Here is a 12941-nt window from a genome sequence, read left to right as displayed (position 1 = left end):
TCATGCTCCGGGCTACTAGTCTATATATATATATAAGCCTAAGTGACCGTTCAACTGGTAGCTATGATGCTCAATGCACAAACATGGAAACATGGAACAGACTGATGAATCTCGGGGGGAGGATAAGAGGGGAAGATGGGAAGAGATTAACCAAAGATCTTATATGCATACTAGGGTCCCTCGGCCTGGCCTGCGAGGATTGGGCTGAAACTAGCAGTCTGACATCCCCCGAGGGGTCCTAGATTGCGAAAGGGTGCAGGCCAGACCGAGGGACCCCACTGGTGCACAATTCACCAGGCCTCTAGTATTCTAATAATTACCAGGGATATCTCCATATTTTAAATTGTTCAGTAAAAAAAGGTTACTTGTGCCCAAGCCATTTTTCATCAGTAGTTAGATCTCGGTGGCCCAAGATCGAAGGGTAGTGGGTTTTGTATCTGGGTCAAGGGCACATACCTTGGTTGCAGGTTCCTTAGCCCCAATAGGGGCATGTGCAGAAAGCAACCAATTGATGTGTCTCTAGTGCCAAAGTGTCTGTCTATATGTCTTTCTCTTTCTTTCTCTCTCCCTCCCTCCTCTCTCCCTTCCACTCTCTAGAAATCAATGGAAAAAATATCCTCAAATGAGGATTTAATTTACTTGCAATTTAGATAGTTTTCATCTATCTCTTCACAGTATTCATGGACAATTACTTAAATGGTTTCAACTCACTGCTGCATCTAAATATATCTACATTATTAAGTACTATGGTATTATTCAACATAATTTAGATTTGGTAATATCCATTAGACTGAACAAAAATGGATGAATGGATGGATAGATAAACAGAATATTATAATGGCTGTGCCTCCTAAATATTTTCTGGTTTTTATGGATAACAAGTTTCTCACAAAATGTTTCTAAATGTTTGTATTTGTATTACTTTTGCTTTTAAATTCTTAGTTACCCATAGACTTCATACAATACTTAATCCAAATTTTTTGAACCACGTTTTTACATATATGACTATAATATATACTAACTTACAATACACGTACCCAAAAGCCACATATTTTTTATCCAGATAGGGAGCTGATTGTAGCGTGATGTAGAACTGTGAACCATTGCTGTGACGGCCTTTGTTGACCATTCCAAGAACTCCCCTTTTATTATGAGGAACTGAAAAGCTTTCATCTGTAAAAGACAATGAACAGGAGGTCATTAAAATATTTCTATTATCACATGATCTCACTCATATGTGTAATCTAATAAACAAAATAAACTGATGAACAAAATAGATCCAGAAACATAGAAGCATGGAACAGACTGGAATCTCAGGGGGAAGGCGGGGGTGAGTTAGGTCACATGAACAGGATGGACTTTCAATAAAGAGTAAAAGGAAGTTACGGAAAGGTAAAGGCTATGGTAGAAACTCAGAACCCTCTCATTACACTGTCTGAGTCAGGAGTTCTGCCTGTCTCTGCCACTTACAGGAAGACAAGGAGTAGCCCTTACTACTCTGTGGTTAGAACTGACATCATTTGCAACATATGATGTTAAGAGTGAAATGGAACTGCTTGTTTGAAATAGAAATCAGAATTCATGTGAAAAAAAATCAGTTTCTGAATTTATTTAAAATAAAGCTCATTCTGATACAGAGATCAGAAGGGAGAGAGTGTGAGAGCTGAATGGTGTGATCCATAAAAGACTAGGACTAAAAGACTAGGACAAAAAGGGAGCAATGGTGTGAAAGGGTTCTGAAATGTAAAGGTCAATTCAATTTCCAATAGAAACACTATAAGTGTTGGAAAGTGCATTGCACTCTCTGATAAAAGTATAATCAGGCAGTTTGGGACATTTCCATATCATTTTCTGAGGACCGTTATGTCAAGTAGACTTTCTGACCTCTAATTTCTTGTTATAGAAAAGTAAATGAAGTGTGATGCCTAGCAAGATGGGTGTTTTTTTCTATTCATTTTTAAAGACCGTGGAAGGGAAGGAGGAAGAGAGGCAGTGATGGAAATGGAATTATTTTTTATTTATAGAAGATGGAGTTATTGAGGACAAATGGCAGTTTTTCTTTAAAAAGATGATGAGGGTTTGCTTTATAATTATTTTTAAATATACATTTATACCTTCTATACATAGGATAAATCTCACCAAAAAAAGTTCTTAAATAGCTACCCAGATATCAGTTCTTTTTATTTAAAATGTTTTTTCTTTACTGATTTTTTCTTTAGAGAGAGAGAGGAATGGGGAGGGGCGGGGAGAGAGGTCAGACATCAATTTGTTGTTCCACTTATTTATGCATTTGTTGGTTGATTCTTGTATGTGCCCTGACTAGGGATCAAACCTGTAACCTTGGCATATCAGGACGACACTCTAACCAACTGACCAACCAGCCAGGGCTTCTTAAGTTTTTGTTCCTAATAAAAAAAAAAAAAAAAAACTTTTGTAGCCATAGCTGGTTTTGCTCAGTGGATAAAGCATTGGTCTGCTGACCAAAGGGTCCTGGGTTCGATTCCGGTCAAGGGCACATACCTTGGTTGCAGGCTCCTCCCCAGCCTGGGTCCTGGTCGGGGCTCATACAGGAGGCAACCAATCAATGTGTTTCTCTCACATTGATGTTTCTCTCCCTAAAAATCAATGGAAAAAATATCCTCCGGTAAGGATTAACAAAAACAAAAAAACCTTTTGTATAACTTTCAGTTGCATTATTGAGTAGATAGTACATCAGGCTCTGTGCTTTTTATTAATGTCCAGTTTCATTTAAAGATCTTGAGATTAGACAAATAGATTTTTAAAAATTGATTTTAGAGAGAAATATTGATTTGTTGTTCCACTTATTTATGCATTCACTGGTTGATTGTTGCATGTGCCCTGACCAGAAATTGAACCCTAAACCTTGGCATACTGGGATGCTGCTCCAACTAACTGAGCTACCTGGCCAGGGTAGATAATTAGATTTTAAGTGATGTGTCTATTAGGGCCCAAGCTAATATTAAGAAACTCATCTATTTAATATACCAAGGATAATTTAGTATTTAAAAATTTATGCTTTTTTTTTGGCTTTTCATATAACTGACCATTTCTCTAGTCAGCCCAAGCCAATCTAGTCACCAATCCTTCAAGTGTGGGAAGGACTAGGATTATTATACAAAGAATAGAAGGAGGAAAAAAGGGTTACTATTCATCATCTAGGGTTTGGAAAGACAAAAAGCAAAATTCAAAGCAAAACAGGTTTTCCTCAAGTTAAAAAAAAATAGTCAATTTATAAAATAATCATCAAATTAAATGATATAATTTATTCATTCTTTTGAATTCACTGTGTTAATAAAATAACTTAATAAAAGTAAGTTTTGTGGTTGTAGTGTTTTTTAACAAGCTCTGGGTTTTAATTCTGCGTCACAGAAATAGGGTCCCATGAGAGAACTTTGGAGGACGGACTCTCAGTCCGATGCATTAACAATCCACAGGGGTGAAAGGAGGAAAACCCATCTGTGGCTGTTCTGAGTACCCGTCATGGTCTCTCGCCCACAGTCATCTGGAGCATCCCTCTCTTCACTTGATCGGTTACTGGATTTCTAATTCTGCATTCCTCACAAACAAAACAGTAACAGAAACTTCCCTAAACACACTGGGCCTCCCTGGGCACCAGAAGCCAGGCCTCCATCTGGAGACCAAATCCCCACAACTGTCTAAGGATGGAAACGAAAGGTAATTAACAGAGCCACAGGGATGTCCAGAGGGGCAGGTGAGCAGATGAGCTAAGACAATGGTCGGCAAACCGTGGCTCCCGAGCCACATGCGGCTCTTTGGCCCCTTGAGTGTGGCTCTTCCACAAAATACGACGCGCGGGCGCGCACATACACTGCGATTGAAACTTCGTGGCCCATGTGCAGAAGTCGGTTTTCGGCCTGGGTGAGTCTATTTTGAAAAAGTGGCGTTAGAAGAAGTGGGGGGTGTCGGGCAGGAGACTCGGCGGCGCAGGTGGGTTCCTGCGCCTTAGGAGTACCCTAATTAAGTGAATAACAATGTACCTACCTATATAATTTAAGTTTAAAAAATGTGGCTCTCAAAAGAAATTTCAATCGTTGTACTGTTGATATTTGGCTCTGTTGACTAATGAGTTTGCCGACCACTGAGCTAAGAGATGGGTCTCCTCCTGGACAGAAGGCCCGAGTTGTCTGAGACTGTGCCTCCAGCAGAAAGAGTTTGGGTGATCTGCTAACAGCTGTGGCAGGAGTGGAAGGTGGATTCTCATCGGGGATTAAGGATGCCAGGAAAGCTTCCAGGAACAGCCGGTCTGCACTAAACTCATGAGCTGCTCTGGGCCACTGCCCCCACGCCCAGACAGTTGTTCTTTCTTGTCGCACAGCACTTAGTTCTTCCTTTGGAATAAAAATCAGCACAGCACCGATAGTTTACCTGTTTAAGCATCTGTCATCACAAAAACTCTACAGTCCTGGAGGGTGGAAACTTGGTCATATCATCTTTGTTTCCAAAGGCACTAGCACCACTGTAGGCACCAAACTACGAGTTTCCTGATTTATGAGTAAATAAATGAATGCTGTCACTTGCATGGTTTCATTTGATAAAGCTGTCTCACATGAATTTAAAAGGAAACTAGCTTTTACTTTTCCCTTACACTTTGGCCACCGATTCAATATTATTTTTTAAAACCTTTTCAGCCTGGCTGGTGTGGTTCAATGGTTGAGCATTAACCAATGAACCAGGAAGTCACAGTTCCATTCCCAGGCAGGGCACATGCCCAGGTTGTGGGCTCGATTACCAGTAGGGGGCATTCAGGAGGAAGCCAATCAATGATTCTCTCTTATCATTGATGTTTGTATCTCTCTCTCCCCCTCTCCCTTCCTCTCTAAAATCAATAAATATATGTCTTTTTAAAAAATTAAAAAATAAAACCTTTTCATTACATTAAAATACAGACACAAAAAAGCCACAGAAAACAAATATATAATTATTAATTATTATAAGGCAAACACCTTTTTAACCACCACTCAGGCCAAGAGAAAGAATTTTGCCAGCCTCCCCTTAAGGCCCTAATTAAATCCCTCTTCACACCCTCAAAGTCACTATTCCCCTGACTTTTACATAATCAAGTACTTAATGTTTCCTTGTAGTTTTACCATCTAAGTGTGCATCCCTAGGTAGTATAGTTTAGTCATTCCCATTTTAAGACTTGTTATGCCTTTTAAATTTCTTTTAATCTACAGGTTCTGCCTCTATCCCTTCCTTTTCCTTACACTTTATCTGTTAATGAACCTAACTATTTAACCTCTAGAATTTCTCCCAGCCTGGAGCTTGCTCGTTGCACACACAGGGTGCAGTTCAATATACTTATTTCTCTGTTCTCTGTCCTGTCAGTTTGGCTATATTACTTATGTGGAAAATGCTTATTTCACCTTGATTGATAAGTTAGGGAAGGAGTTGAGCATAATGAATTTTAATGAATTTTGCCCCACTCAAGTGCAATTTCCTCCGGGTGTTTCATAACCAAAACATATGTGTAACACTGTTTCTGTTTTTATTAGGTTACTGTCTTATTTTTTAATGTGTCACTGAGAACATTTTGTTTTTAATCTCATTTCTGCCATAAGTCCTGTGGTTTTTATTGCATGATTTTACATAGCACAGAGATCCTTAAGAACACATTACGGCAGAACTGGTTATATTTCTTGCAAATGGACAGCTGGATCCAGAAGCTCAATCAGACGCCTGTTCTATCCCGTTGGTGGTGTGCTCTCTCAACAGAAGGCTCATAATATCCTGTTGTCTATTCCGTTTTGGGGATGATAGCTGAGACTGATGCAGCAAATGCCTACATCCAAATGCCTACAATGGGGGCAGCAAAATGGTGATAGTCTATTATTTCCTTTTCCCTTATAATTGGAACACTTTTATGATAAGATGGTTCCCCTTGTCTACAGTTTAGTCTAGCTCTCATAGAAAAGGCAAGATAAATGGCTGATTCTTTCTCTGTATTTATTGGTTTTCAAAATAATGAATTCATTACCTCTCATTCCAGAGGGGCAGGTGAGGAGATGAGCTGAGACATGTCTTCTATTGGACAGAAGGTTCAAATTGTAAGCAATTAGGCTTTATTTATAAAATAATGTTATTATGAACTCATGGATTTAATATATGTGTTGGGTTTCAAATCATTGCAACTATTATTCAAATTGCTCCATCTTTGGCCAGTGAGAACCTCTTCAAATGGGCTCCTGAGACCTTTGACGTGCCCCTAGTAAATCTTTAATAGCGTTCTTGCTCTCTGACGATAGCATGGCTAAACATGAGGCTCCAGACTCATTTTGCAATGTCCTGTTCCATCACTGGAACCTGACATTTCTCCCAAATGCCCTGGTTTCTTTAAGTGAGAAATGATATTCAAAACAACAATCTAAATGCTAGGAACGTGTATCATGACCGGATTGGTGGTTGTTTGTATACCAATTCAGTAGACACAGCTATATACTAGTATATAGATGAGATACTTCTTGAGTTTAAAGTGAAATTTCCAATTCAAATTCAGGACTATGGAATATTTTACTTATTAACCTCTACCATATTTCATCTGCCCCCATCAGGCCATGTTTGGGAGTGGGGGGCAACCAATCAATGTTTCTCACATGAATTTCTCTCTCTCTCTCTTTGTGTCTCTCTCTCTCTCTCTCTCTCTCTCTCTCTCTCTCTCTCTCAAGTGAAAAACATGTCCTGGGGTGAGGATTTAAAAAAAAAAAGCCCATAAACCCAACTTCCTCCCTCTACCTTCTACTTCTTTTTTAAAAAATATATTTTCTTGATTTTTTTACAGAGAGGAAGGGAGAGGGATAGTCAAACATCGATGAGAGAGAAACATTGATCAGCTGCCTCCTGCACACCCACTACTGGGGATGTGCCCACAACCAAGGTACATGCCCTTGACTGGAATTGAACCCAGGACCCTTCAGTCCGCAGGCTAATGCTCTATCCACTGAGCCAAACCGGTCAGGACCCTTCTACTTCTTTAAGGTACATATCTGTTGTGTTTATTTGGTCTTATGTTCTGTCTAGTTTGTTTCTGAAATTCTTTTATTATTCTTTCCTCAGTTTATAACCTCATGCTGAGTTTTCCTAATTCTGATTTATGAGTTCTTTTCTGTCTTGTATCATTTTATTCATGTTTTTTAGCTCATTTTGAAATTGTCAGTTTCGATCTATTTTGAGCATGTCTTTCTCTTTTTTTGTTTGTTTTTTGTTTGTTCATTTTATTTTATTTTTTTTAATTGTTTTATTGCTTAAAGTTGAGCATGTCTTTCTAGTATGCTTTTATTATATGTAGTGCTGTTACTCTATTCCTTATTCCCTTTTTTCCTTCTAGTAACCATGAAACTTTTTGCTGTTCATTTTTACGTAAAATTAATTTTCCTAAACATTTAGAAGCAGGTGTGGCTTTAGAAGAAGCTTTTCTAACTTCACAAATCCTTTTGTGTTGTTTCCAATTGCAGGTCAAGATATGCATCTTGCTTTCTGAGATTTCCTAACTGTGTTCCCATCCCCTCTTCCTCACTGTTGTCCCTATATCCCGCATAATTTTGATACCATTCCCAGCAATACCTCCTCAGTGTGAGCCTGTCCTAGAAGAGGGCCATTTCAGATCAGGTTCCAGAGTCACAGAGGCTAGCCTGAACCTTATTACAAGCCCCCTGCACACACCAGCGACCGGCTATTTTGGGGTTCAGCTGTCCTCAGGTCCCTCAGATGCCCTGCTTTCTCCCACACAGATTTCTGGCTGTTGCCTGACAGTGGCTGTTGGCAGTCTGCCCTTCCCTGTTTGTACTTTGGAATTTATGTAACTTAACTTATCAGGTTTGTTATAAATGTTATCCATGGGTTTTCCGTTTTTCTATCTAATTATTTTGTCTGCTTTTATTTTGGGATTTTAAAAAATTAAAAAACTACACCACCACCACCACTACCCATCTTCCCAGGATCCCAGACAGCCTAAACAGGAGGATAATCAAGGTGCCAATTCTGAGAATGGCAAATTACAAGCTTTAAGAATCAATTCCCTTTGACCTTACAATTGTAATTCTAGGAATTTATCCTAAAGAAATAATATACTTAGGAAAGTGAAAAAAAATGTGTGTACAAAACTGTTCTGGACTAGCTGGGTGCCATTTTTAACTCCCACTTTTAGTATGTTATCCCAAACACTATCTTAAGTTGTGAATTGTCCTGTCCTGCTAAATTTGAATAATCAACTAATATATGACTGATAAAATTTAAAGATACATACCTTCAAATGTTGGTCCATAAATTGACTCTCCACCATCTCCTTTTCCAGCCACTATGTCTGCAAAATAACAATAAATATTATAATTATGAAACTAAAAAGAAAAGCACAACACTGGCAGGGTAAATAATGCTTTAAATTATGATTCCCCTTTACAAATGACTATTATAAGTTTCATACCATGAAAATATTACTATAATGCATTTTATAAACAATTTTACATTAAAGACACTATTTTTTCCTAATAATTCTTGGAGGTAGGTTAATTTACAATGTAAACTTTGAAATGATGAAGTATTAAATTATAATTGTGATGATTTTTTAAAATGTGTTCATATAAATTTTGCTTATTGCACAAGTTATCACATAGTCCATCTTTTAAGAAAAATGGAAAGATTAAACTGAGAGGATAAAATAGAAACAGTAAGATATTTGTAAAGCAAGAATAAAAATAGGTGCTTTAAAAAGAATTATTGTTCAAATTTTCATTCCTTGGAACCCTATAGTGATAACTCATTATCTGGTATTTTGGAAATGGAGTTCATTTGTAATATAATGATTTTTTTAAGTAAAAGATATATTTTTTAATATCAATGCAGCTGTAAAATATAATTTTTTACTTTTTTAGTATTTTTATTAATCCTCACCTGAGGATATTTTTTCCCATTGCTTTTCAGAGAGAGTGGGAGGGAGGGAGGAGGGGAGAGAGAAAGCAGGAGAGGGGGGAGGGCACTCTCTCATCAGTCTGTTGTGAGACACACATCCATTGGTTGCCTTCTGCAAGCACATGACCCAACAGGGGGCGGGGAGCAAATCGCAATCCAGGCACATGCCCTTGACCTGGAATCAAACCCCCAACCCTTCAGTGCACAAGCCAATGCTCTAACCATTGAGCACACCAGCCAGGGCTAATTCTTTATAGTTTTAATAGAAGAAGGGACACCCAAAGTCCTAGAACCCACAGAAGTGGGGCCTAGAACCCTGGGCCCCTACAGAGTAGAAAGAGAAGAATCAACAGTGAGGTGGATGTGGACCATCACACTGAAGGCTAGGAAAAGTCCAGAGCAAAGGTAAGGAGGGGAACAGAGCCAGGAAATCTCAGAAAGCAAGCCACCAACCTTGTGAACACTACAGAAAAACAGCGGAACAGGACGCTCTGTGAAATTTTGATTTAAATATTTTTAAATATATATTTACTGCACCCTCTCACAATCCGGGACCCCTCGGGAATGTTGGACTACCAGTTTCGGCCCAATCCCCACAGGCCAGGCCGAGGGACCCCACCGATGCACAAATCGGTGCACCAGTCCTCTAGTATGCATATAAGATCTTTGGTTTATCTCTTTTCCCCCTTGCCCCTCCCCTCTTCCCCCTCCTCTTTGAGATTCATCAGTCTGTTCCATGTTTCTATGCCTGTGCATTGAGCATCTTCCCCCTGGTGGTCATTGCATGTCATAGCTACTGGTTGACCAGTCACTTAGGCTGTTATATATATAGATTACTGACTAATTTCTCCCTCTGGGATATTTCCCCAAAGCTTCCCAAATTTAATTTTGTGCTGTGAACCAGGCACTTAGTCTGTAAAGCCAAAGGACTGACCGGAAAAGAACCAAAAAGGAAACCAAAATGCTTCTAGATCTTACTTTTCAGTTGTAATAATGTAACATCTTTGGTGAAAAATAAGTTGTTTTCCATTTATTCTATTTTTAAATTTCCACCTTTAGTGTGTTTCTTAAAAGCTTTGTATTTTCTAAGTACTCTAATTTATTTAAGTGAGCATTTAAAAATACATTTTGATTAAAAATGTTTTCCTACTTTCTTATATGTCTTGTTATTTTAGAATGTTCCTGATAACATACTTTAGATTTTAATAATTAGGGAATTTTTAAAGAGTATGAATATCTGAACTCATCATTTGGCCATATGAAAAACATCCTTTAAATATATACAACGTTGTTGGAGCACTTACTCCTTGATTCTGCTCAACTATGCTAACTGTGGGGTATACAGGTCCCCAGATGCTGGGTATTAGATGGAGAAGATATGAGAAGTCATAGGCATATAAGAGAGACGTTATTGCAGACCAAGTAGACATTGCTGCTAAGGAGCCATCAGACAAAGCAGTTCTTCAAAGCAGCTGTGCAAAGCAGCCATGTACTGGCTGGTCAGTAACATCCTATGTAATAAAGGCCTAATATGCTAAGTATCTGACCGTTTGACCATCCGCTATGATGTGCACTAACCACCAGGGAGCAGACGCTCCGACCAGTAGGTTAGCTTCCTGCTGGGGTCCAGCCAATTGGGACTGGGCAAGACGGGCTGGGCATGCCCTGGAGCCCTCCTGCGGTCCCTCCCCGGCCTGATCATGTACTGGTGGAGTCCCTCAGCCTGGCTTGTCCTCTTGCAATTCAGGACCCCTCGGGGGATGTGAGAGCTGGTTTAGGCTTGATCCCCACAGGCCAGGCCAAGGAATTCCACCAGTGCACAAATTCGTGCACCGGGCCTCTAGTATCTTTACACCAACTTAGGCAAAAGAGGCTTCTTGCTAAATAGTGATATCAATGTTTGCATTATAGAAAGGTACACCTGCACAGCACATACAGTAAAATCGCTGTGTCCTTGCTTTTGTACATGCATATGGCAAATTGGCCTTGAACATCTGGTGTACTCTGATTAGGGTTCCCACAAACATCTGATATTAAATATATCTAATCCTATATGCATTTTACAAAAGTAAGTAAAATTTTGGACATTCTGATTTGATGTTGCAATTAAGTTTGTAAACTCACCTCCTCCTTGTACCCAAGCATTCTTTACTATTCGATGAAAAATCGAACCGACATAATGTAGCTTGATGCCACTTTGAGAAAACCCTGCTTTTCCTGTGCACAACACCTGAAAATTTTTACATGTTTTGGGACATGTCTCACAGTATAGCTACAAAATAAAATTAAAGATTTAAAAGATTAAATATTTAACATTTTGACAGTTACATATTTCCACTCCCCCCAACTTACTAACAAACAACAACAACAAAACCTCTTACCTCAAAAACCAATCTTCCAATTGGATGAAGACCAATAGAAATATCCAAGAACACAAAATCATGCTATTAAAATTCAGGATAAAAGGATAATGCAGGTCAATATCATGGAAGAAAATTTAAAAAATGACCAAAAACAAAACAATGTTTTTATTGATAAGATGTTAATAGCATTCCCAGTGGAGAATGTAACAACAAAATTGAAAGAATCATTTAAGGAGTTTTGTTTCATTTTATTATATCAAGTCTTTACAACCTAAATAACACACTTTTTAAAACCTTTCAGCAACATTAGCCCATCAACAAAACCAAGAAGACATGGCTTAGGTAGCCACTACATCACAAACTAATTGTGGAAAGGACAGTTAGTCCCTTTGAGAAAAGAGACTGGTAATTCTTTTCTTTCCTGAGTAATTTTGGGGAAAAAGCCAGTGTGAGTGCCACGGATTTGGTTACCATGTGTTCTGGATTTTCAGAGGCAGCTCAGCTTAGCTAACCAAAGCCAGACCAGCCTTTCTGAGAGGGAAAATAAGGCCCCTAAATCCATAGGAGATGTGATTCCAGGGAGTGGGAGAGGGGTGCTATGCAATCATGTCCTCACGTTCCCAGAGGCTCCCAGCTCACTTTCAATTGCCATCCTTTCCAGTAGAGACAACTAACATTTGTGAGATGTCTAGCCCTACCGAAAAGCATCCACCATGAAAGCACTAGTCTCCATCACGGTGGCATTCATTTAGGGAGCAGAGCACATCTAATGGAACACATTTTGAATATTAGACACCATTCTCATACATAAAACACCACCTGATTTAAAAGGTACATAATTTGCCGTGCCCTATTTCTTAAGAATCTGGGAAACATAACTGAAATCCTCACTCTCATTAATTTTAGGTCACTTTAACCTGTTTTATTATTATTGATTTAAGAAAGGGAAACAGATAGAAACATCAATGATGTGAGAATCATTGATTGACCACCTCCCGCATGTCCCCCACTGGGGATCGAGCCCGCAACTGGGCACATGCCCTGACCGGGAATAGAACCAATACCTCCAGGTTCATAGGTCAAGGCTCAACTGCTGAGCCACACTGGTCTTTTAAATAATCTTTTTAATTGAAAGATTAAAAGAATGTGTATTCTGGCATCCCTACTAATTATAATTAACAAGAGACCCAATGGGATTTAACTGCAAGGCTGCGGCTGTCTCGGTCCTAACAGGCTTGGCTTTGTCCGTATGGTTGTCCAGAAGTTCGTCTGGACGGTCATTCTGCTGTTCGGTCAATTAGCATATTAGCTCTTTATTACATAGGATTTGTGCCTCTCAGCTTCTGTACTACTTCTTGATTATAAAACAACTGGAGGCCCGGTGCACAAAAATTTGTGCACTCGGGGGCCCTCAGCCTGGCCTGTGCCCTCTCGCAGTCTGGGACCCCTTGAGAGATAACGCCCTGCTGGCTAGGCCTACTCCCTGGGTGGCAGAGGGCAGGCCCAATCCCTAGGTGCAGCCCCTAGTCAGGCTCAGAGCAGGGCCGATTGGGGAGTTGGGGCGAAGCCCCGTCATGCACAGAGCAGGGCGGATCGGGAGGTTGTGATGCCACCCTCAGTCACGCTCAGGGACGG

General features: G+C 39.5%; 1 protein-coding gene across 3 annotated transcripts in view; it reads right to left on the bottom strand.

Moving 5' to 3' along the window:
* PPIL6 (peptidylprolyl isomerase like 6) overlaps positions 1-12941 on the bottom strand; it is a 24130-nt gene that overhangs the window by 3688 nt on the left and 7501 nt on the right. Inside the window, exons 3-6 of one of the 3 annotated variants that reach the window (XM_006777197.2) lie at positions 11325-11387; positions 11068-11215; positions 8282-8338; positions 1038-1173 (exon numbers count right to left, since the gene is read on the bottom strand). In XM_006777197.2, the coding sequence (XP_006777260.1) occupies positions 1038-1173; positions 8282-8338; positions 11068-11215; positions 11325-11387 (404 nt within the window). The remainder of the gene's footprint in view (positions 1-1037; positions 1174-8281; positions 8339-11067; positions 11216-11324; positions 11388-12941) is intronic. The other 2 variants (XM_006777198.2, XM_015572766.1) reach the window with 2 other exon arrangements.

The sequence above is a fragment of the Myotis davidii genome, unplaced genomic scaffold, assembly GCF_000327345.1.
Source record: "Myotis davidii unplaced genomic scaffold, ASM32734v1 scaffold68, whole genome shotgun sequence".
Classification (NCBI taxonomy): Eukaryota; Metazoa; Chordata; class Mammalia; order Chiroptera; family Vespertilionidae; genus Myotis; species Myotis davidii.
This window is presented reverse-complemented; position numbering and strand designations above follow the sequence as displayed.